This window comes from Thamnophis sirtalis, unplaced genomic scaffold (genome assembly GCF_051295495.1).
Source record: "Thamnophis sirtalis isolate CommonGarterSnake01/CBP01778 unplaced genomic scaffold, rThaSir2_p1.2 scaffold_14, whole genome shotgun sequence".
In the NCBI taxonomy this organism is placed as follows: Eukaryota; Metazoa; Chordata; class Lepidosauria; order Squamata; family Natricidae; genus Thamnophis; species Thamnophis sirtalis.
The window spans coordinates 27,455,105-27,481,193 of record NW_028261394.1 but is presented as its reverse complement, the minus strand read 5'-3'; the positions used below and the strand labels follow the sequence as shown (position 1 = coordinate 27,481,193).

The following is a 26,089-nucleotide window of genomic DNA, read 5'->3' as shown; positions in this document are numbered from 1 at the left end:
ATCAAACAGTCACTAAATGAATTGTTGTAAGTGAAGGACTATCTGTACAACCCTTCACTGTTCTAGCTATTAAATTAAATATCTGTAAAAGATTCCTGTGAAAACTTGAACAGCAATAGAAAAGTCCTAGTTCTCTACTTGTACTAGATTCAAAATACATTTCTGGATTATTCCTGAAACATTTATAGTCCTATAAACTATAGCCCTATTCTGAAATTCCAGTGAAAGAGAAATATATTGGAATATTTATTTATATTGGATATATTAAATATATTGGAATATTTATTTTGATTGATTGATTATGTTGTTGCTTTTTCCACTCCCAGTGTTCACATTGATAGATTCTCTCCAGGATGATTAGTCACTAAATTGGTCCCATTGCTGCTGTAACTGACTCCATCCCCCTTGCTGTTGGTCATCCAAAATCATAGGACGGGACATTGGAGGTTTTCTAGTCCACCCTCTGTCCCCACTATACCATCCCAAACAAATGATGCTAGCAAGATTTCAATATTTGAGGGGCTGACGTAAAGAAGAAGGAGTCAACCTATTTTTCAATGTGCTAGAAGGCAAGACAAGAAACAATAAATGGAACTAATCAAGGAGACAAGCAATCTAAAACTAAAGAGAAATTTCCTAATGGTGAGAACAATTAACCAGTGGAACAGCTCACCTCCAGAAGTTGTGGGAGCTTCATCACTGGAGGTTTTTAAGAGGAGATTGGATAGCCATGTGTCTGGAATGGTATAGGGCCGTGATGGTGAACCCATGGCATGTGGCACACAGAGCCATATTTGGTGGTGGCACGCCAGCTGTCAGCTCTGGCACACATGCACGGACTGGCCAGCTGATTTTTCTCCCTTCCAGAGGGCCAGGGGAAGCCAATTTTGTCCTCCCCTGGCTTCAGGAAAGCCCCTGGAAACTGGGGGGGCGTCATGCATGCATGCACAGGGGCTGTCATGCGTGCATGCATGAAAGGGAGGTCGCATGTGCATGCACAGGGGGTTGCACATGCATGCGCAGGTGGGCAGAGAGGATTGAGTGGGCATGCGCATGCATTTTTGGCACACCATAAGAAAAATGTTCGCCACCACTGGTATAGGGTCTCCTGCTCAAGCAGGGGATTGAACTAGAAGATTTCCAAGGTCCCATTCAACGCTGCTCTTCTATCTTTTTCTTTTCTTTCCTTCCGCCTTCTTCAGAGACCTGCGTCTTTGCAAAATGTATCTGAAGTAGCATAATTTGAGCCTGGTCATTTGTGCCTCAAGTGACAACTCGGGGTTGATTTATTCAACAATCCATCCGTTTGTTTTCTTGGTTGTGCATGGTATTCTTTTTAAAAAAAGATTTTTATTAACAAACATGTAAAATACACAGTCACAAAAATTAGACGCACACCACATTTATACAATACAATACGAACAGGAACTTCCTGTTCTTTCTAATAGCAATTATCAATCAATACCGCTCACCTTATATTATTTCCCCTTCTATTGTATTTCATTTGGATTTCACCATTCTTAACCCTCTTATTTTACTCATAACTATTATTTTTTGAGTTTTGTTATATTCCTTCATTGATTCTTGTTTCTTTCCTCCATCCACCTATACCATTGATCCCATATCTGGTAGAATTCTGATTCTTCTTTTTCCTGGATTTCTTTACTTAGTTTGTCCATTTCGGCACAGTCCATAACCTTTCTTATTATTTCATCTTCGCTTGGAATTAATTTGTTTTTCCATTTCTGGGCAAAGGCAATCCTTGCCACTGTAATTATATGTAGTATTAAATACTGGATTTCTTTTTTGTATTTCACAGACATTATTCCTAATAAAAAAACTTCAGGTTTCCATTCTATTTTAACCCCTGTTATTGCCTCCAGCCAATTTTTGATCCTTTTCCAAAAAAATTTAGTCTTCTCACAGGTCATAAATGGTAATATGTTTTGTGTATTGATTCTCATTTCCAACATTTTGGGGAGGTATTTGTTAAGATTTTAGCTAACCTTGTTGGTGCCAGGTGCCATCTGTAAAACATTTTGTGCGTGGTATTCTTAGGAGTCTTTCCCAACACCAATATTAGAGGCATCAATATTTTTATAGCTCTCACAAAGCCTTCTCTAACTTTATGCCTTTCAGATGCGTTGGCTTGCTAGCTAGATGATGACAAACATGTTTGTAGGACCACCAGATTGGAGAATTGTATTAAGCCAATCTGTGATTTTATCGACTTGTGGTTGATTCAACAAAGCAATATTAGACAAGCATATGTCCAGTCTAACAAAGAGAAGGACTAGGAGTGATATTAGCAGTCTTTCAATATTTGAGAGGCGTCACAAAGAAAAGGGGGATAACTTATTCTCCAAAGTACCTGAAGGCAAGACAAGAAGTAATGAATGGGAACTTATCAAAGAAAGATCCACCCTAAAAGCAAGGATAAATTTCCTGACAGTGAGAACAATCAGTCGAATGGCTTATCTCTGGCTGCTGTGGGTGCTCCAACATTGGATGTTTTTAAGAAGAGATTGGACAGCCATTTCTCTGGAATGGTATAGGGTTTTCTGCTTGAACAGAGGATTGGACTAGAAGACCCCCAAGGTCCCTTCCAGCTCTGATATTCTGTTACGCCATGACTTAGCTGTTGTGTTAGTCAGCTTGAGTTTGTGTCTTCCCATATTGGCAACAATAATAGGGCATAAGGAATAATGTTAATGAGCTTGCAAGAGTTCATGTGCCCCAAACAGGTATAAAAATGATGAATGAAGTCAACTAAAAATGTATTCACGATTGCTGCTTTCTTCTTGTGGTGTTTAGATTGCAAGATTGCCAGTTAGATTCACAAAGGGCAGAGGAGTTGGGAGACATTCTCCAGAACTGTTCCCACCTGTCTGAAATCAAGTAGGTAGCCATTCTTTCCAAATACCTGTAAGCAGAAAGAGGTGTTTCAATTATTACTAACTTGAAGAAATGTGTCAGTTTATCAGATAACCAGCTTGGTGATGAAGGATGCAGAATACTCATGACTGTGATGTCCAAGATGTGCATTTCTGGTCCTCTGAAGTAAGTCTGAAAATATGCCTTTTTCATTTAATATGAAAATGCATTTGATTGCAAGAGCAGTGGTGGCGCAGTGGTTAGAATGCAGTATTGCAGGCTAATTCTGCTGACTGCTGACTGCCAGCAGTTCGGTAGTTTGATTCTCTCTGGTTCAAGGTTGATTCAGCCTTCCAACCTTCTGAGGTCAGTAAAATGAGGACCCAGATTGTTGGGGACAATATACTGACTCTGTACACCGCTTAGAGAGATTGCACTGTGAAGCAGCATATAAGTCTAAGTGCTATTTGATTCCTAATATGGGTAGTCCTTGACTTACAACCATTTGTTTAGCAACTGCTTAGAGTTGCAACGGCACTGAAAAAAGTGACTTATGACAAGTCCTTGTGCTTATGACCATCACAGCATCCCTATGGTGATGTGATCAAAATTCAGTTGCTTGGCAACCAACATATATTTACATTTGTTATCATGTTCCAGATTCATGCAATCACCATTTGGCATCTTCCAGCTGGCTTCTCACAAGCAAAGTTAATGGGAGAAGCCAGATACGCTTAACAAACGCACAATCCACTTAACAACTCCAGTGATCTGCTTAACAACTATGGAAAAGACATAGAATTGGGCTTGACTCACTTAATAACCACCATGCTTATCAATGGAAAACCTGGTTCCAATTGTGATTGTAAGTCAAGGACCACCAATTGATTTTTTGCGCTCTAAAGTACATTCAAACTGAGTTTTGCCTGCCATAAGCTTAGAGACACAGCTGGGTGGCCTTGAGCCAGTTATTCTCTCTCAGCCCTAGGAAGAACCTCGAAAAACATTATCCAGAAGGTTGCATGAGCTAGTGGACATAGATGCCAAGACAATTCAGAGTCACCACCTCCCCAAACAACAACAAACTCAGAGACACACAACCCATACATTGCAGTCTGTCTTGAAATAAAAGTTGCTCATTTCCCCAGAATTCCCCAGTCAGCCATGCTGGGAGTTGGTCCACACGACTTAAAGTGGCCAAGGTTGGACACCTCTGCACCAAGCCACCAGTTAATATTAATGTGGCATTTATTGTTGTAGCTGTTTTCTAACAATCTCTCTTTCTTGTGATGTGATTTGGTTCTCTGCAGTTTAAGCAACAACCAGCTCTCGCTTAAGAGCATTTTTCATCTCCTGGACTTGGTGAATCTTTGCCCAAATGTTGTGAAACTGGAAGCCAGGTATGCATGGGGCGAATCAAGACAAGAACAATTCATTTTTGGATGTTGTTACAATTTTGGGCTGAAGGTTGAGCAGCAGAAGCATTTTAGCTTTCTTATATGTGCCCACTTTTGATTGGCCGAATGTTCCCTGGAAAAGTTTGAATTGCATGTTTGCACTTATGCAGAATCAATTTATTTCTAAATCAAATGCAGGTAGTCCTTGGCTTATGACCACGATTGGACCAATTTCCATTGTTAAACAAGATGGCCGTTAAGTGAATCACACAAAATTTTGCAACCTTTTTGCCACGGTTGTTAAGTGAATCACTGCAATTGTGAAGTGAATCATGCAGTCATTAAATCCAGCTTCTCCCATTGACTGCTTGTTGGAATCTCACTGGGAAGGTCACAAATAGTGATCACATGATCCCAGGACATTGCAACTGTCAGTTGCCATGCACTCACACATGATTGTAAGGATGGTATGATGGTCGTAACTGCAAGGCCAGGTTGTAATTCATTAGCTTGATTGCCATTGTAACTTTGAATGGACATTAAGCAAACAGTTGTAAGTAGAGGACTACCTGTATAGAATAGCCTGCTTCAAAGGGAATGAAATCTGAATGGGCACTGGGCTTCTGGAACTTCTCACCACGGGAAATGGAGGTGCATGGAACAGTGTGTTCGTGCATCATTTCTTAGGCTATTTCCTGCAGATCTTTTGTCAACTTTAGTATCAAGATATGATCTTAAAAGGGGGGAAAGAAGAGGAGGATGGAAGGGAGAGAAAGAGTAGGAGAGAGGATGGGAAGGGGAAGAGGAAGAGTAGGAGTAGGGGAGAGGTAAGGGGAGAAGGAAGGGGAAGGAAAGGAGAAAGGAAGGAAGTAGAGAAGGGAGGGAGGGAGAAAAGAAAGAGAAAACAAGGTGGTGTTACAACAGGCGGAAGGGATGGTAAATAAAGCAACCCAAACTGTATATTATAACCTATTAAATAACAAATGTATAAGAATGACAAATGTAAAGATGAAGAACAATTCTGTGAGTGTATACTTAAAATGTATACACTGCAAGAGAACAAAAAATAAAAAAGTATTTAAAAAAAAGGCATGATCTTGCAAAACTCTCTCTTTTCTCTCTAGCATTGATCAACAAATTGCTGTTTTGACCTTTGTGAATAAAGAGGGCCCTGATGCTACTCAGTCAAGGTATGTGTCAGACCTTCAAGGAAGACCAAATGTTGGAGAAGAGCAGGCAGAATCAAGCGAGTTATCAGCCGGCAGTCAGGACGATGCTAGAAATGGCCTAACTCCTTTTGAATTCCATTGATTCTTATCTAGCATCAATTCAGTGCTGATCGGGGTGGGATTCTGGTTTGGTTTGGTTTATGGTTGGTTTGGTTTGGTTTATTGGATTTATATGCTGCCCTTCTCCCAAGGACTCAGGGCGGCGTACAACATTAAAAAAGAACACATATTACAAAAGTTAAAAAAAATTAGATAGAATATCCAAAAAACAAACCCAATTAAGATTCACAATAACATTTAAAAAATCAATTAAAATTAACAATAATCAATAATTTATTTTGTTTTGTTCAGGCCAGGCTGGCTTGCTGGAAAAGCCAACTAGGGTGCGTCGGAAGGACCAGAGGTCGCGGGATTATGCGAAGCTCCGGGGGGCAGCTCATTCCAGAGGGGAGGCACTCCCACAGAGAAGGCTCTCCCCCTGGGGGTCACTAGCCGACACTGTCTGGCCAACGGCACCCTAAGGAGGCCAACTCTGTGGGATTGCATTGGAAGGTGGGAGGCTACATGTTTGGCCCAGTTCGGGCAAACAGGTAGCTCCAAAGATCAGCTGGGAGTGAACCGGTTCGCTCTGACCTTCAGGCATGCCCACCCACCTGCCCCTGGGCTCTACCTACATATATTTCCTTGGTTTTTAGCCCAGCTGATAGGTGCAGCAGAATGGATTGTTGCGCCTCAGCTGTTTTCTTGTGAACTGTGCACGGATGCGCAACACTTGTCAGGCACTTCAGATGCGCTCAGCGAACCGGTTGTTAAACTGGTAGGATCCCACCCCTGGTGCTGACCCTTGGCTGATTAGAGTAGGCAAAAAATGTGATTTGTGATTCATCTTAACTGGAACTTAATGTGTGGTCTTGATTCTTCATACCTAACACCAGACTATGAAATCTATTTCACCACGATGTAAAAAAGATGTGGAGACTCTAAAAAGAGTGCAGATAATGGATAATGGATGGATTGATAGGTGTGTGTGTATGTGTGCATGAGAGAGAGAGAGAGAGAGAGAGAGAGAGAGGGAGGGAGGGAGGGAGGGAGGGAGAGAAAGAGAGAGAGAGAGAGAAGTACAAAACAAAAACAAAAAGCACAAGTACAGTATAAGTGGTCAATAGTAGTAACTGTGAGAGGGATCTTGGAGTCCTAGTGTGGACAACCATTTAAATATGAGCCAGCCATGGGCAGCTGCTGCCAAAAAAAGCCAACAGAGTTCTAGGCTGCATTAATAGAGGGATACAATCAAGATCACGTGAAGTGTTAATACCACTTTATAATGCTTTGGTAAGGCCACACTTGGAATCCTGCATTCAGTTTTGGTTGCCACGATGTAGAAAAGAAGTGGAGACTCTAGAAAGAATGCAGAGAAGAGCAACAAAGAGGATTAGGGGACTGGAGGCCAAAACATAAAGAACGGTTGCAGGAACTGGGTATGTCTAGTTTAATGAAAAGAAGGACTAGGGGAGACACGATAGCCATGTTCCAATATCTCAGGGGTTGCCACAAAGAAGAGGGAGTCAAACTATTCTCCAAGACACCTGAGGGTAGAACAAGAAGCAATGGGTGGAAACTAATCAAGGAGAGAAGCAACTTAGAACTGAGGAGAAATTTCCTGATAGTTAGAACAATTAATCAGTGGAACAGAATTTGCCTCCAGAAGTTGTGACTGCCCCAACACTGGAAGTCTTTAATAAGATGTTGGAGAGCCATTTGTCTGAAATGGTATAAGGTTTCCTGCCTAGGCAGGGGTTGGACTAGAAGACTTCCAAGGTCCCTTCCAACTCTGCTATTGTATTGTATTGTATTGTATTAGGTAAGGACTATTTTTATGGATAATCTATAGTGACAGAATTTTACAAATCTCAGGGTGCTTCCCCCTCCCTCAATTTATCTTCATGTGAACTAGGGAATGAATGGCTTATCTGAGATGTTTCCTCAAGTTCCTTTTTTGGCCAGCCTCCTTTGATGACACCATGGCCTTGGTAGTGGCTCTTCCTGTCAACCTTCAAGGCCGTTCTCTCTGTCCTCTACCATATAGTCGATTTCTAGCCACATTTGACCAATCACATTGCTGGACTTCTGGTGTTGGTTCCTTGTACCCATTGTATACTATTTTGTCATTTGCCTTTGTTACAGGAATTACAGTTTTCATGATGTCCAATTAAACAAATGTCAACGGATGGAGCTGACATCAAAGGAAATATGGTTTGTTAATATCTACTTAGTTTGGTCCTCTAGATGCTTGGAGGAAAAAGAGCATTGTATGTGTCACTGGTTCTGAGAAACACCATCAAGAATCTAAAAATTTTCTGAACCAGGTTTAGGGTTTACTATGTTGTGTAAACCTAGCATAAGAGGTTTTAGACTTACCTGGCTTAATCAGCACTTGAATGGTGATTTTCCTTCTTTATTAGCTTGGAAGGTAATCATTTTCATGATGAAGATCTCAAGAACTTGTGCTAAGCGCTGAGAAGTTGCAGCAGTGAATTAGAAGTAGAATGAGTATTCATTCTTGTCAATTAATGTGAATGTCCTGAGCTTGGGAGCATTTTGAAATTTTGGATGTCTGCATCAATATGTACATATTAGTGTTCCAGAAGCTTCCATTTTGGAGAAGATACATTGGGATGCATCCAGAGGTGGATTGTTCCCAGTTTGGCCCGGATCAGGTGAACCAGTAGTAGTGGCGGCGGGAAGCTTCACCCACCTGCACGGACGCTTCTGCGCATGCATATAAGTTTTTGCGCGTGTCAGAAGTATTGCACAGAAGCATCACTTGGGAGCACACTTGAACTGGTAGTAAAAAAATGAACAACCCACCTTTGGATGCATCTAAATATTTTGAAATATTCCACTGGGTCCTGTGCCCAAATCAATAAAATTAAAATATTGTCTCAATTATATTCACAGTCTAAAGTAGAATATGCAATAACAGAAGATAAATATGCACATTGGATTAGTAATCTCTTCTTTGCATTCTTTACTTTCTCCTATCATCAGTTTGTCAAATAATTCTTTCGGGGACTCAGGAGTTCTGAAGATAATGAATTCCATCCAAAATCTGAAGAATTTGAATTCTTTAATGTAAGTAAAGGTTTCTCTTTAATTAGTCATATCTGTAGAGATAAGGATCCTCAGACAGCTCTTAAATAATCCTGACCTACCGTAGTTCCCATTGTAGACATTTTCTGGAGTACACCACTTTTTTTTTTCAATATATTTTTATTATTTTTACATTTAAAACAATGCAGTACCGCAAAATCGGAGTGACTATACATTCACATTATATACAGCTAGTCACAACTATTAACAATTAGCCTACTTAATACATCATCGGTCCTTCTGTCCAATCACAGTATATACAGTTTGTTCAGGTCTTGTCACTTTGTCTTATACCAGTCATAAAATCTATTCCAGACTTCTAAATATTCTGATTCCCCTTTATTTTTAAGTTCAAGAGTGAGCCTATCTGCTTCTGCACAGGCCAACACTTTTCTGATTATATCTAGCTCTGATGGTGTATTTTCTTTTTTCCAATATTGTGCATAAGTTATGCGCGCCGCAGTTAGAACATGAATAATTAAATAAAGTGTATCTTACTTATACTCCTCTGGTATTATACCTAGGAGAAAAATTTCCAGTTTAAAGAAGATTTGGTCTCCCACCATTTGTTCTAACCATGATTGAATCATTTTCCAATAATTTTTTGCCTCATTGCACGTCCACCACATATAAAAAGTGCCTGGTGTTTTTTTTTTACACTTCCAACAATTTGGATCCAGATTTTTAAACATTTTGGAGAGCCGTGCTGGAGGGAGATGCCATCTATAGAACATCTTATAAAGGTTTTCTTTATACGCCGTAGCCATTGTTAGTTTCTGATTAAGTATCCAAAGTTTTTCTCACTTAGCCAATTCCACATTGTAACCGAATTTTTTTGCCCAGGCGACCATTGTTTCTTTGACATGCTTCTCCTCTAGTTTATATTCCAACAAAAATCTCTATAACACTTTAATCAGCCTGCTTTCTGTCTGTATCAAAAGTTTATCTAATGTTGTGTAGTCTTTGGCAATAGCTTCCTTCTTTCTATCCTGTGCAAACCTTGACTGTATCTGTAAATAAGGCCAACATTCTACTTGTACCCCTTGTGATGTCAATTCTAGTCTAGTTTTAATCTCCCCCTGTCTGTTCAATAACTCTTTATATGTAACTATATTTTCCATATTGATTAAATTTGGATGTATGTATGCTTCCATCATAGATAGCCAAATGGGTATTTTGGTGTAGTGGTTGTGTTTAATTTTGTTCCATATTAATAATAGGGACTGTCTGATATAATGTCTACTGAAATATTTATGTGCAGGTCCTTTTTCATACCAAAGGAAGGCATGCCTTCCTACTTGGAGGTCATGGCCTTCCAATTTGAGTAATCTTTTATTTCTCAACATTATCCATTCTCTTAGCCATGTAAGAGTGGCCGCAGTATAATAAAGTTCCCAATCTGGTACGCCAAATCCTCCTTTCTCCCTAGTGTCTTGCATGGCCTTGAGTTTTATTCTTGAGTTCGCCACTTTTTGATGACGGGAACTTACAATTTTTGTTAAGTGCTATTTTTATATTATTTTGTATTAATAATTTTGTAGGGAACTTGAAGATGTCTGGACTTCAGCATGCTGGCTGGGGCATATTGGGAATTGAAGTCCACACACATTTTCAGGCTCCATACTTTCAAAGCCATTATTTTATATGCTCCTGATGCGTGTGTGTGAGTGAGAGAGAGAGAGGGAGGGAGGGAGGGAGGGAGGGAGAGAGAGAGAGAGAGAGAGAGAGAGAGAGAGAGAGAGAGAGAGAGAGAGAACTGAAAATGAGCAGCATTACAACATTCAAAATATCAGCCTATTTAATTTATGTTTTTGGTTTTTTTACCCTCATGTACCAATACCAAGTAGCTAGGACAAGGTGCTTAGAGCTTTGAATACCATGAAAGGAACTCTCTGCGGTCAGATTAGCTTCTGTATAGATTGTAATCATATTTGTGTTCCTGGCAATGACCATTTCTGTTCTCTTTCCTTCCAGTCTGGATAATAACCAAATGTCACTGCATGGTGTCATTTCCTTGCTAGAATTCTTCTCTGGTGTAGAACATATCACTTCAGTGCATTTAGGGTATGTAAAAAAAAACAACAACACCCCAGTTCTTCACCATTGACCTTCTCAATCCAACAGGTTTGCAGTCTTTGGTCCAGTCTCTCGTACTACATCTTTATCAACGGAAGTCTTTATCTCCAGGGGCAAATCTCTTGAATGGTTGGGACTGGAGGAAGTTGTGTTCTAAGGCAGGGGTTGGCAAACGTAAACACTCAAAGCCATTTGGACCCGTTCCCCACAGGAAAAAAAATACCGGGAGCCACAAAGGTCCTAACCGGAAGCCCCCTGTTCAATTCTGGAGCTGACCGGAAGTTCAGTTCCCCCACCATAGAGTCTCCTCCTAGCGCAGCGTACTTTTTCCTCTACCTGTCTTAACCAAAAGCCCTATCTAGTGTGGAGACAACTGGAAAACCCTCCCCTTGCCATAGAGTCTTCTCCTGGCTCACTGTGCTTCTCTCCCCCCATCCCCACCGGAAGCTCCTCTCAAAATTGTGGCGCCAACCGGTGACAGAGCCGCAGCAGAGGGAGGAAAGGGCCACATGCGGCTTCAGAGCCGCAGTTGGCAGACCCCTGTTCTAATGCAATTGGGTGATTTGGGTTTGAAGGTTTCTTGTTTGTTTGTGTGCCTGTTTTGTGCCTTCAGGTCAGTCTAGACCAGGCTTGTTACATTGGTGGTCCGCGGGATGGCTCTGCAAAAGCAAAAAATATCATGATACGTCGCGATACGTCAGGTGACACAATCGAGTTTGACATCCATGATCTAGATCAGTTATGGCTAACCTTTTGATCGTCATGTGCCAAAAGTGTACGCACATGCGTATACCCATATGCAATGTGTGTGTGTGTGTGTGTGTGTGTGACATGCCCTGCCCCCACGCATGCATGATCCCCGCTCATAGTGCATGCAATTCCCTCTCCCCCACACATGTGCCCCAACCCCCTCCCATTTTTGGCTTCCATGTTGGTGCAGGAGGCTTTCCAGGCCCAAAGGAATGCATTTTGGGGCCTCGCGCAGTGCCCCCTGTGCATGCATCCTGCCCCCGCATGCGTGCATGTGTCCCCTCAAGCCCCCCCCCGTGTATACACAGCAGAGACCCAAAGACCAGCTAGCTGGCGGGAGGTATGTGTGCATACGCGGTGGAGCTGGGCTGGACAATGGCTGGTGTGCCCAAAGAGAGAGCTCTGCGTGCCCCCTGTGGCATAGGTTCTCCATCACAGGTCTAGACAATAGCTTGGAGTAGACCTTCCAGTTTTCTTGGCAACCTTTTTTGTCTTTGCCCTCTTCCTAGGGTTGAGAATGTAGTAGAAACGATGGGACCCAAGCCAGCACTTTAGAGAAGGAAAAGTTTATTTGCGCAGGTTCAAAGCAAAGAGTAAATGGCCTTAAGACTGGTCTTAACTTCTCAGTTGGCTTTTGAGCTGAACACGGGAGTAGAACTCACCCACCTCCCAGTTTCTACCACAGAGTCTTTAACCACAATCGCAGTGTATCCAGTGGCGGGATTCAAATAACTTAATAACCGCTTCTCTGCCCTAATGATTTCTTCCAACCTCCAGTTCACCAAATTGCTCAGAAACTTAACAACCAGTGGTGCGAACTGGCTGAATCCCACCACTGAGTGTATCTCAACCTTAGGGAATGTTAAGTCAGAATTCTGACTGGAGAATTCTGGGACTTGAATTCCATGCATTTTTAATATTGTCGGAGAAACATTGCACCATAGCAATATTTCAGCAACATTTCTCCTTATTTATAGCTCTTTCTGCATTTTACAATAGGCTGGCTGAAAAGAGTAGGAATGATATTTATGCAAATTAATTAGCTGGAATTGGATTGTTTTTCAAAGCTTGTCCATAGCAAAGACAGCAACTACCTTAAACCCATATCTGTGGAGATGGGCTCAGAGTGGAGATATCACATCAAGTTGCTGCACAATTGAAAAATCCTGGTTGAGAAGTCAAATTCATCTCACTTGAGAAACTGGGATGCTACATTCATTTAGATGAATCACTTTACTCATAGCATTTCCACATTCTCTCATAGTTTGGGAAGCATCCAGAGATGTCGCTTACGCTTCGGAGAACATATAAGGTGAGGATTGTCTTCATTTTGATGTACCTTTCTTTTCAGGAAGGATTTATCTTGATTATGGATTAATGCTGGGTTCAATTTTGCATTCAGGTTTCAAAATTTGCCCATTTCTGATCCAGTATTTCAATTAAAAATCAATGGACCTTCACTAGGTTGGACCAAGGGACTGTACTACTATTTAAACTTCACTGTGTGACAGAAGCAACTTTTTTCCCCACCCATGTTTAAAAAAACCCTCTGCATTGCTATCAGCACCAAGGGATGGGTTTTTTTTTTTTTAGAAGTACAGGTAGTCCTCAACTTACAACAGTTCATTTAGTGACCATTAAGGGTTTCAAGGGCACTAAAAAAAGTGACTTATGACCATTTTTTAGACTTAAACTGTTGCAGCATTCCCACGTGATCCAAATTTGGACACTGATAACTGACTCATATTTATGACGGTTGCAGTGTCCCGGGGTCATGTGATCACCTTTTGCGACCTGACAAGCAAAGTCAACGGGGAACCCAGATTCACTTAACAACTATGTTGCTAACTTAGCAATTGCAGTGATTCACTTAACAACCACGGTAAAAAAGATCATAAAATGGGGTACATGTCTCTTAACAAATCTTCCACTTAGCAACACTACGTTTGGGCTTCATTGTGGTTGTAACTTAAGGACTACCTATAACTTTTTTAAAAATTCCTTTTTGGTCACTCTTGGAAGTCCTAGTGGAGGTCTTTCAGCAGCTACATAAAACTTAAAAAAGAAATGGATCTCTGCTATGGATTTTTTTTTCAGGGAAGGAATTCGTTTTAAGTTCCTGAAAATTTTTCCATCTCACCTCTGTTTCACTATGAACTTGCTAGAAGCAATAAACAAATATACAAGGATCCCAAAAGAAATATAGCCCCCAATTTTGAATATTATAGGAGGAGAGCTCTTTTGATCCATGATAGCCTAAAATCAGACAGAATATGGCAGCATCTTTACTAATACATTTTATTAAAAGACATCAGTTTGGGGCGCACAATAAATAAACCATGTTAGTTGAAAAAGATGCTGTCAGATTTCTTCCGATCTTGGTATAAAGATGCTTGTTGGTCAACCATTTGAGATATCACTCAACACTGAAGATCCAGATGTTTTGCCTGCAGAAGTTTATCAGTCCAACACCTAGCATCTCCAACTAAAAAGACTGGGTAACACAAGTTCAGAAGGTATCAATAAAGGAGAATAGTTGTAGCTCAGGATTGAAATGAGGAGCCCTTGATGCTCTCTAAGCTAGACAGCAGCGAGGCAGAGGAACAGCTGGAGCCTGTTGCCAGTGTGCAGAGCTGTCAGAAAACAAGAACAACTAAGAAAGCAGGGCATTGGGAATAAAGCAACACTTTGGAGGTGATTGGCCCTTCCCATAGGAAACAAAAGAGGAACGAATGGGTAGTGGGTTTTTGCAGGAAAAAAATCGTTCATCGGTCTGGAAAGTTCTGTTTCTGAGAAACTCTGTGCCAAGTTTTGATTTGCTCTGTGTCTGGATACCCTTATCCTAATGGGATAAGGTGCGTGTGGATAAACATTCCTTTGAAAGACTGTTTGATAAGCCTTGCTGACTGTGAATGAAAGAAATTCACAGTCACGTAACTAAAAGAGGTTTCGTTGGGACTAAGACTTTGCTTTTGCTTTCTAAGGAAGCCTGGCTCAGAACACTCGGTAGCATCATCAGTGCTGGACAAGATGGACCGTAGTTTTTCATTTCAGAAGTTAAACAACAAGAAATGTTAGCACTATCTTGATAAGCACGTCTGCACTAGAAGAAGAATACAGAACCTAACCAAGTCCTTGAGTCAAGTAACCTAGTTTGTTTCTTGCCCTTCAAAGGTATAGCCCGGCCAGCGAGCATGCCAGGAAGCAGATGAGCAGCTGTTGCTTTTAGTAAGTTGCATTTTCATCTTTTTGGGTGCTCCTAGATCCAAAGCAGTGGTGCTCCGTCTGCCATTCTCTATGGGGGCAACATAACCTTTCAATGTTCCCAAATCCTGGCAATAACAGACCGAATACCTAGGAGCACAGTGGCTTGTGTAGTTAGGACACTGGATTGGAAGTTAGCAAGCCTATGTTCAAGACCCACGGGCTGCCCTGGGTGGGGTGAGTTTCTGTCCTTTGCTCCAGCTCCTGTCGGGGACATGAAAGGCAGCCCCAACATCCTGGACATAAATTGTTTCAACTCCTACCCTCAAAATGATGCTATAGAGCACTGCACATCAGAACAATTAGACACAAAAACAGGTTTTTCCCAAATGCCATCACTCTGCTAAACAAATAATTCCCTCAAAACTGTCAAACTATTTACTAAGTGTGCATTAGTATTAATCTTCTCATCGTTCCTATCACCCATCTCCTCCCACTTATGACTGCAGGACTGTAACTTTGTGGCTTGTATCCTTACGATTTATAATGATATTGATTGTTTCCTGATTGCTTATTTGTACCCTATGGCTATCATTAAGTGTTGCATCTTATGATTCTTGACGAATGTATCTTGTCTTTTTATCTACACTGAGAGCATATGCCCCAAAAACAAATTCCTTGTGTGTCCCATCACACTTGGACAATAAAGAATTCTATTCTATTCTATTCTATTCTATTCTATTCTATTCCATTCCATTCCATTCCATTCCATTCCATTCCATATTCTATTCTATATTCTACTCTTACTCTACACTACACTACACTACACTCCTATTCTATTCTACTCTACTCTACTCTACTCTACTCTACTCTACTCTACTCTACTCTACTCTACTCTACTCTACTCTACTCTACTCTACTCTACTCGAACAATTCTAGTATCTTTTGAAGCTATCTATTTACAGAACTATCTTCAAAGAGTTGCAAAACAAAAGAAAAACATTAATCATTTCCCCTCATTTTGGGCTACCATATTGTTATAGAATCTGTTGGAAAAGCGAAAAAGCATTGGGGAAAAACATCAGAAGGAAGGTGGGTTCAACCTATTCTGGATTTAAATCTTTACAATGCAGCACATAATCCTCTCTTTCAGCCTGGAGGGTTGCGCAATCAGGCTGGACATGACTCATCTCTTTGAGATTCTCACCAAATATTCTGGATTGGCAGAAATCAAGTAAGTGTTGTGACAGATGTGCACACATCTTTACCCACCATTTAAATCAGAATGGAACTGAGTTTGCATAAACAAAGTATAGATAGTCCTCTACTTATGAACAATATTGAGCCTAATATTTCTGTTGCTAAGCTAGACAGTTGTTAAGTGAATTTTGCTCCATTTTGCAACCTTTCTTGCTACAGTTGTTAAGTGAATCATTGCAGTTGTTAAGTGAGTGACGCAGTTGTTAGGTTAAACCTTTCTCCAAAGGAACAATAACAGTGCCAACATATGCAAACTGTTGCACAGGATGATTTGAATCTGAAATGTTTTAAGCCGACCATTTTAAATTATTTTCAGGCAAAAATGAAAATCTATAAAACAGTTTCCACCTGAAAGGCTCCGTTCTGGGTTCAAAATAGCTCCGAACTTACTGGCCACATGGTGATGATGAATATCTGTTTCAAAGCTTCCGTTAAAGTTGGAATAAGTTGTTTCAACCCCCACCCCGCTTTAAAGACTGGGAATGTAAAACTTCTTCTACCCTCTTCTAAATGTAGCTAAAACCTGCCCAGATCTTCAGTGGGTTTTTTTTTTTTTTTTTTTTTTTTTTGGAGAGGGTTTATGCAGATTTCAGAGAAGGCTGTGATAAGAGTTGTTTTTTCTGCTGAGGCAGACAACTTGAGATAAAGATGAACGAGAAATACAGATTATTCTGCCAAGAGGAATTTTAACTCAGCAGGCAGCCTATTAGTTCCAGCATTACTACAGAATTGGAACAAATTGAAATTCTGAAGTGCAGGAGAGGCAGGCTATTTGCACATTTTAATGTGTTGCCAACAGCTACAAATGAAGACTGCAGAATAGCTGATTTTTTTCCTTGTATTAGACTTACTATATAGCGCTAGCAATAGCACTTAGACTTATATACCGCTTCACTGTGCTTCACAGCCCTCTCTAAGCGGTTTACAGAGTCATCCTATTTGCCCCCAACAATCTGGGTCCTCATTTTGCCAACCTCGGAAGGACAGAAGGCTGACTCAACTATGAGCCGGTCAGGATTGAACTGCTGCCAGTTGGCAGAATTGGAAGGATTGAAGGCTGAATCAACCTTGAGCTGGTCAGGATTGAACCCCCGGAGCAGGGGTGTCAAACTCACGGCCCATAGGCCAGATGTGTCATGCACAGACCACGCCCACCCCCGGTTTAGCAAAGGGGGGGAAGTTGCAATACATCACATGATGACAACATGCCATCGTGAGTTTGACACCCCTGCTCTGGAGTGAGCAGTGAGTTAGCTGCAGTACTGCATTCTAACAACTGCGCCACCATGGCTTATATAAAAGCTCTTGAAATTATTCATTTAATGACTGTTTGAAGTTACAATGTCCTCGCACTTATGACCGTTGCAGCAACCCCAGGATCACGGTCAAAAGCAGCTGGAGTAATTCACTTAATAACCGAGGGGAAAAGGTTGTAAAATCAGGAGCAATTCACTTAATAAGTATCTGGCTTAGCTACAGAAATTCTGGTCCCCATTGTGATTGGAAGTTGATGAAGACCTTCACACCACACATGGATCCATTAATTATTAATTTCTCAGGACATTCAGATTTATTCCATCTTTAATATCTAAAGTCAGATAAAAATCTAACCTTGCTAAATGATTCCAAATATTGTTACATTGCCCGTAGAATCCATCCTGAGATGATTGCTGGGTATTGTTACTTTTACAGCTGTTCATTTGTTTTGACTATCTTATCCAACATTATTTAACTGCAGTAACAAAGAAGCAAGAGACAAAAATTTCTGAATTGTTACATATAAGCTTTGAAACCTGGTTATAATTCCAATTTAACTGTAAAGTTTCCTAATGATGCCGTAACTGATTCATAATAATCGAGCCAATGTTTTAATACAAAAACCAGTGATTTATTAACAGCTTCATTAGGCATTATTCATTAGGCAAGATTTATTCACAGCCATTTCTTGGCTTTGTTTGTCTGCTTCTGAACTTTGCCCCAGTTCCTTTCCTCCCCTCAGTCTGTATCATAAATCATGTTACCCAATAGATACACCCATCTCAAACCGCCGAAGGTATGTGTGGAATGTCATCATGGAGAGTTGACATCAACACTTTGCAGGTAGTCCTCGACTTACAGCAGTTCATTGAGTGACTATTCCAAGTTACAACAGCACTGAAAAATGTGACCATTGCAGCATTCCCATGGTCACGTGATCAAAATTCAGACACATGGCAACTGACTCACATGTTCCAATGACATAGGGTCATGTGATCCCCTTTTACAACTTTCAATGGGGAAGCCAGATTCACTTAACAACCATTTTATTAACAAATGCAACATGGATTTGGGGCTCAATTGTGGGCGTAACTCGAGGACTACCTGTAATTGATTCTATTGGACAGCGTTACCTGTGTGTGTGTGTGTGTGTGTGTGTGTGTGTGTGTATCCAAAATTGCTTGGATAATTTTTTTACTCTTGTGGCTGTAAATGTCTTTAGTCAACATTATTAACAATGTTGGATACTGCACTCTGAAGGCAGAATGGTTATAAAATATAACTCAGAAGCAGAAATATTGATTAATATTTTCCAGTTGGCATTTGATAAGAAATGGAGCAAGGATTCAATGGCTCATGAGATGGATTTGGTCCAAACTAGCTTCCCTGAAATTTTAATCTTGATGATGGCATTTAGTAGGAGCATTTGTTCTGCCTAGTTTCAATATTTTTTCAAGTTTGATGCCTAGGAGGGAAAGATTAACCATTGCTGCCTCCAAATCGTTTCTCTATGGAGCAGTTCAGTTTGAAAAAAGCTCAGCTCCCTGGGACACACCTACTGAATCTATGCTGAGTTTGACCAGTCACGGAAGCATTGATGGGATGTTCCTCAAAATCACCACAAAAGCTTGATGTTGATGGAGGCCATTTCAACAGCTCTTTGAACCTTCAAATGTATTTCTCCTCCACAAATGCAGTAGTCATGAAAGACGTTATTCTTCTGATGCATCTCAAACTTTCCTTTTCCCCTATCTAGCTTCTCTGGAAATTCACTAAACGATGAAGATGTTAAGCAGATGGTGTCGTGTCTGTCCGGTCTCAGCAACTTAAGATTCTTAAGGTGGGTCTCGATAGATTTCTGCCTGAGAAGTCCAATGTAGTTGCACAGAGCTGCCAATTCCCATTAAAAAGACAACAGATTCCACACACTCTTCACTTTTTTATGTTTAAGTTTTAAAAAAAAGGATTTGTGAAACTAAAATAAGGTACAGGTAGTCCTTGACTTACAACAGTTTCATTTAGTGAATGTTCGAAGTTACAACGGCACTGAAAAAGGGATTTTAGAACTCTTTTTCACATTTACAAACCTTTGCAGTATCCCCAAGGTCATGTGATCAAAATTCAGACATGGCAACTGGCATGTATTTATGATTTAAGATCATGTGATCACCTTTTGCGACCTGACAAATGGGGAAGTGAGATTCTCTTAACGACCATGTTACTAACTTAACAGCTGCAGTGGTTCACTTAACAACTGTCCTAGGAAAGGTCATAAAATGGGGCAAATTCACTTTATATCTGTCTCTCTTAACAACAGAAATTTGGGGTTCAATGTGATTTTAAGTCAACTACCTGTACCCATTTTCCATACCCCTTATAATTTCAAGAAAAATTCCGGGTTCCACTGCATTCTTAGAAAACAGTTTTTTCCGGAACGCCATCACTCTGCTAAACAAATAATTCCCTCACCACTGTCAAACTATTTATTAAGTCTGCATTGCTATTACTATTAATCTTCTCATCATTCCTATCACCCATCTCCTCCCACTTAATGACTGCAGGATTGTAACTTTGTTGCCTGTATCCTTACGATTTATATTGTTTCCTTGTATGATTTGATTGCTTATTTGTACCCTATGACTATCATTAAGTGTTGCACCTTATGATTCATGACAAATGTTTCTTTTCTTTTATGTACCCTGAGAACATATGCACCAAAGACAAATTCCTTGTGTGTCCAACCACACTTGGCCAATAAAGAATTCTATTCTATTCTATTCTATTCTATTCTATTCTAAGATGGTGGGTAACTGAACTACACTGCTTTTTGTAGATGTGTGTCTATCTCCCTAGAAAAAAATGAAATGTGGGTGGAAGAAAGAAGAACTATAGCAGAAGGCATCCACATAAATTGGTACTTTCTACTTGGCTGTGACCCTTGTGGTGGCTGTTGAGGGCTCGGAAATTCCCCCAGCCATTTTGTGGGTTCATCCACATTTTCTCAAAATTCTAAATCCCGTAGTCCAAACAAGCTACAGTCTCATATTTCGTACAAACAGATACAACAGTGATGCAATGTTGAACAAGTTAAAGATCCACTATCTTCATTAGCACAAGAGGGTAAACTTAATTTTCTTTGGCTTAGTGCAGGGGCTTTCAAACTTGGCAACTTTGTGGACGACTGACTCCCAGAATTCCCTCGACAGCCATGCTGGCTGGTGAATTCTTGGAGTTGGTCCACAAGTCTTAAAGTCTTTGTCTATTATGGAAACTCAGAGCATTTAGTTCAATAGATTGGGTAAACCAAGAGAAGTAGGTTAATTCATCAACTTATCATGGTGGTGGATCAAGCATGGTTGCAAACCCAGCCCCCGTGTTGTTACTTCTGTCCTCTTCTCCCAATTTTTTGCAGCATCAGAGATAATGTGTTTTCATTCATTGGGATTTACTTGCTGGCTAATTCATTCAACCAGTGCAGGAGAATCTCTGAAGTGGACATCAGGTAAGCAATGAAAGCTTGGAATAAGACAAATGTAGATGAATTGAAGCCTATTGTGATGGAGGAACCTATAATCCCATCTCCCATTTCTTGCCTCATGAAAATTTCTTGTTTAGGGATAGATATACAGGTATCCTTTGAAATTTAATCTGCATTTAATTTGTTGGAGAGGAGAGGGGGGAAAATCTCCAAAGACATATGGGGAAACTCTCCCTTAGAGGAAGCACTACAGTCAGGATAACCCATTCTTAATACAGGTAGTCCTCGACTTACGACCACAATTGAGCCCAAAATTCATGTTGCTAGGTGAGACATTTGTTAAGTAAGTTTTGTCCCATTTTACAGCCTTTCTTGCCCCAGTTGTTAAGTGAATCCCTGCAGTTGTAAAATTAGTTACATGGTTGTTAAGTGAATCTGACTTCCCTGTTACCTTTACTTGTCAGAAGGTTACAAAACGGGGTTGCATAACCCCGGGACATTGCAACCATCATAAATATGAGCCAGTTGCCAAGCGTGTGAACTTTGATCACCTATTGCAGCGTCCTCATAACCAGCATGGGAATGCTGCAATGGTCGTAAGTAAGAAAAGCGGTCGTAAGTCCCTTTTTTTCAATGCTGTTGTTACTTTGAACAGTCACTAAATGAAGGGTTGTAAGTCAAGGACTCCCTGTGTCAGCGTTCCAAATATCATCCAAAATTAAATCAGAGTCCAAGGCAGAACTTTCCTCAAACTTCCAATTTATTAAGAGAGACACGTTGGCACACCTGTGGAATTAGCCTTTCCAGCCCCCTCCGCCAGCATTTTCCCAGGCGCTGTAAATCTTCCAATTTCTTCCCACACAAACTCCTTTGCACTTTGGAAGATCCATAGAGAAGCGTCTCGTCATCGGCTTCTTTTCTCAAAGGTTCTATTTTCATCTTCGCTGATATTTTACACTTACCAGGTCAGGTCAGCACCCCTCGCCAGCACCCCGTGCCGGGGTTGCTGGTGATTTATTTTAAAGCAGATCCGGGTTAATGTCAGCGTTTCAAATATCATCCAAAACTAAATCAGAGTTCAAGGCAGAGCTTTCCACAGATGTGCCAACATGTCTCTCTTAATAAATTGGAACTTTGAGGAAAGCTCTGCCTTGAACTCTGATTTAGTTTTGGATGATATTTGGAACGCTGACATCCTGTACGTTTCCTTGGGGTTTCATGGGAAGAAGAGAAGCCAGGAAAAGATGCAGACTTCTGGAGAGATCTTTATGAAATAGAAATTTATTAGTTGAATAAAATCCTGCAAGAGAGGCAATCATAAGCTGAGCATTGCCTGTACACAGAATCTCCATGGAATCTGTCAAACGCCCTTGCTTTAGCCATGGAACATCAATGCGGCACATGTTGCTCAAAGAGAGACCAACCCTCTCTTGCTCTTTGTGGGATGAACAGTTGGAGGCATCCCTCCATTTTTAAAGTCCCAGGTGTTTTGACTTGAGAATGCCTCATCCCAGTGGAGGAATCTGGTTTCTAAAAGTGAACCTATTCTTTGTTATGTTTCTAGATTAAGGAAAAATGCTTTTTTGCGTTTTGTGGAAAGTCAAGCAAGCGAAGCACTCTACTGCAGGTCTGTGACGTCCAATCCAACCCTTTATGTTCTTATGACACTTTTGCTTTTTTCAAGAGCATGGATACATCTTGCATGCTTTTAAAAATCCAGGGAAGGACCCAAATAGTTCAGGCATTAGCAACTCATTCATGTACCATATTTTTTGAAGTATAAGATGCACCGGAGTATAAAACGCACCAAGATTTTGAAGAGGCAAATTTAAAAAAAAGGTTTTGCACTCTGCAGACCTCCCAAAAATGGCCCATTTTTTGTGAAAATGGGCCCATTTTTTGACAAATTAAAGGGATGCATAGCCTTTAGGAGGCTTATAGAGTACTCCTAGGGGCTGGGGGGCCAAAACCGAGCAGAAATTGTCAGTTTTTCACTTATGTTTGCCCTTCCCAGCCCCCAGAAACACTCTGAAAGCCTCCTAAAGGCTATGCATGTCAATTTTTGTGAAGAGGACGGGGTTTCAGGAGGCCAAATATGCTGTATTCAGTGTATAAGATGCACCCAGATTTTCACCCTCTTTTTGGGGGGGAAAAGGTGCATCTTATACTCCAAAAAATATGGTATGTGAAATCATGGAAAACAAAGAACTCCAATAATTAAATGGTCAAACATAGCATTTCATAAAGGCATTTTGAAGCTCAGGTTACTATGATTAGCTCTCCCTCCCTGTTTTAGTTTTGCAAGACCACACAATTTGAAGTCTCAGCACTGAATGGCTTTTCTTTGGTGCCTTTGGAGAACCCTTCCAAAATTGCTGCAAAAACACAAAATGAAAAATACATTAAATATGTGGCAATTAATTAATTGCACTTAACTCATTGGTTGTACTTAAATAATTGGTTGTATGCCACCTAGAGTCCACCTTTGATGAGATGGGCGTCACATACATTTAATAAATAAGTAAAATAATTGAATTCCATTTTAATTTGTGTTTTGTTCAAATTAGTCAGATTTAGCTTTGGTCAGGCAAGAGACAAAGGCAGAACAAAGATTTTATAGCCATCCCTATTTTGCTGAATGATGTTTAATAATTATACCTGTTCCCTTTTCTTCCTGGGTTAATTAGCCAGTTTTCAGACAAATGCATCATTATAATATCATTTTCTACCTTTAAAGGAGGACTTGTTTCTGTCTTTCACCTTGAACTGTCTTCAAACAGGTTCGTCAACTGTGGCATTGACCAGCCTCATCTCAGGGCTCTATGTGCCGTGTTTGAAAACTGTGGCCATCTTGCGGAGCTGGAGTAAGAGAATATCATTACAGTTGGGGAGGGGGGGATGTTTCCCAAAGTTCTGTGCTAAATTTGTGGGCGTGGGACCTGGAGGAATTCTGGGAATTGAAGTCTGCACATCTTAAGGTTGCCAAGGTTGGGAGACACTGATAGAGAGACAGAGATGCTGAACTGGGATTAAGGAGACTCGGATTTCCACCAAGCGTGGAGTTTGCCATCTCTCTCTCTCTCAACTCTACAACAAGGTTGTTCTTGTCAATTTTAAATAACAGAGGAGACCAAAATTGCTGCCTTGCACTTTCAGAGTGAAGAGGAGATATCCGTGGATGTGTTGATTGTAAACCTAAACTAATGGATTGTCACAGTTCTGAACAGATTATAAATTAATTAAAATAGATGATGGATGAAACAGAAAATGAATCAAGCCAGCCTGAGAAGCAATAGAGAAGGCAAAATGAAACTCAACCACCCCAATAGCTACAGCTCTTCCTTGACTGATCACCACAATTGAATTCAAAATTAATGCTGTTAAGTGAGGCATTGGTTCCCCATTTCACAGCCTTTTTTGCCACAGTTGTTAAGTGAAGCACTGTGGTGAATAAGGTAGTAAACCTGGTTGTTAAGTGAATCTGGCTTTCCCATTGACTTTGCTTGTCAGAAGGTCACAAAAAGGGATCGCGTGCACGCCCCCCAGGGATGATGCAACCATCGTATGAACCTTGACTTATGACCTATCACTTAGTGACCATCCCCCCAAAAACTACTAACAACCTGGATTCAAAGTTCTGATATTTTCCCTCCTTCTCACACAGTTATATGACCATATTTTGAGTGCTCAGAAACTGGCCTATATTTGTGGTTGTTTAGAATTACAGAGTACCAGGAAAGGGCCTTAGAGGTCTTCTAATCCAACTTTCTGTTGAAGCAGGAGCCTCCATACCACTCCAGGCTGTTTGCAGTGTGCTGCGGTCATGTGATCGATTTAGGATATTTTTGCTGCAAACAAACATTTATTTCCGGTTTCCAACAAAAAACATCTTATAGTGAACAATGGATTTGCTTAATTACTGCCACAATAGTTATAAAAAAATGGGTCTGGTATGTAGTGGCCTGATTAATGACCATCATTATTTATGGCTGCAATTATTAGGCTCAATTATAGTAAGGTAAAGGTAAGTAACTAAGGAAAGTAAGGAAAATAGTAGCTCAAAAATTACCTCTATTGCTGAAAAATCAAAATAAGACGTCACGCAGCAGGGAAATTCTAAAATAATTAAAATAGTTGCCACAATTATCTTTAGAAAACCAAATTATTAATTACAAAATGAGTCCATCAGGCAACTGGGAAACTAAGCATGAATGACTTAAAGCTTGGATAAGAAATCAGGGTTGTAGAAACCAACATTGAAGTGGGAACTCAGAACTGGGCAGAGGGTTGAACTAGAAGACCTTGGAAGGTCCCTTCCAGCCTTATGATTCTTAAGATGTTATGATTTAACCGTTCTGGAAGAGAGTATGGCCTAACTACATGTAGTCCTTGAGTTACAACCCAATTCAGCTTCAAATTGATGTTGCTAAGGAGGTGAGTTTTGCCACATTTCATGACCTTTCTTGCCACAATTGTTAAACGAAGGAGAGGAGTTTTTAAGTTAGTAACACAGTTGATGAGTGGATCTGGCTTTCCCACTGACTTTGCTTTAAGATTGCAAAAGGTGATCACATGACCCTGGGACACTATAACCATCATAAATATGAGACAGTTGCCAAGCATCCGAATTTTGATCATGTGATTGTGGGGATATTGCAAGGGTTGTTAATCTGAAAAAATGGTCACAAGTCACTTTTTTCAGTGCTGTTACAACTTCAAACAGTTGCTAAACAAATGCTTCTAAGTCAAGGACTGTCTGTACTTCCATTTTATTGCAAAAGAACTCACCATGCACTTGTCTCTCAATGTTGTGGCCTGCCAGTGGCCAGCAGAGCCTGACAGCAGAGTCGGACAGTGAGGAGGTTGGGGAGGGAGATGGGCCAGTCCTGGAGTCTGGGGAAGGCTCTGATGAGGGCTCTGTGTTGGAGGCAGAGTGGGGGCCAGGGCCGTATGTCAGTTATCAGCTGCCTTCCGAGTCAGACATCAGTGAGGCAAATTAACAGCTGGAGCCTCTTTCCAGTGTGCACATGCGCAGAGTTGCAAGACGAAGGGAACAGCTAAAGAACAGGGGTCGACTTGTGAGTAAGGCCACAAGTGGACGATGAATGGCCCCTCCCAGAGGAAATAAAAGAGGAGCAAAAAGGGGAGTGGAGTTTGGAGGAGACCATTCGCTTAATTGGTTCCTGACTCCTAGACTCCTTCCCAAGTTTTGCAGATATCGGCCTCTTAGCTCTCTGCCAGATAAAGTCTGTGACTGTAAATCCTCCCTTGAAAGACTTTGCTGGATGTGAATGAGCAGAATTCACAGTCAATTAATCAAAGGTTTTTTTGTTGGGACAAGGAGTTTGGGAAGCCTCGGTCAGAACACTCAATCATCTGTAAATTTAACCATTAAAAATACTGCTCTGAAGTCA

The 26,089-nt window shown here is 40.7% G+C and overlaps 1 protein-coding gene across 2 annotated transcripts in view; it reads left to right on the top strand.

The window, feature by feature from the left end:
- The window catches only part of LOC106547102 (protein NLRC5), a 74,619-nt gene that overhangs the window by 27,669 nt on the left and 20,861 nt on the right, over window positions 1-26,089 (top strand). For both annotated transcript variants that reach the window (XM_087729211.1, XM_087729209.1), the window contains exons 11-24: window positions 2,815-2,898; window positions 2,977-3,060; window positions 4,185-4,274; window positions 5,396-5,461; window positions 7,685-7,753; window positions 8,549-8,632; window positions 10,625-10,714; window positions 12,741-12,788; window positions 14,651-14,704; window positions 15,834-15,914; window positions 18,954-19,037; window positions 20,610-20,699; window positions 22,240-22,302; window positions 23,456-23,539. In XM_087729211.1, the coding sequence (XP_087585337.1) occupies window positions 2,815-2,898; window positions 2,977-3,060; window positions 4,185-4,274; window positions 5,396-5,461; window positions 7,685-7,753; window positions 8,549-8,632; window positions 10,625-10,714; window positions 12,741-12,788; window positions 14,651-14,704; window positions 15,834-15,914; window positions 18,954-19,037; window positions 20,610-20,699; window positions 22,240-22,302; window positions 23,456-23,539 (1,071 nt within the window). The remainder of the gene's footprint in view (window positions 1-2,814; window positions 2,899-2,976; window positions 3,061-4,184; window positions 4,275-5,395; window positions 5,462-7,684; window positions 7,754-8,548; window positions 8,633-10,624; window positions 10,715-12,740; window positions 12,789-14,650; window positions 14,705-15,833; window positions 15,915-18,953; window positions 19,038-20,609; window positions 20,700-22,239; window positions 22,303-23,455; window positions 23,540-26,089) is intronic.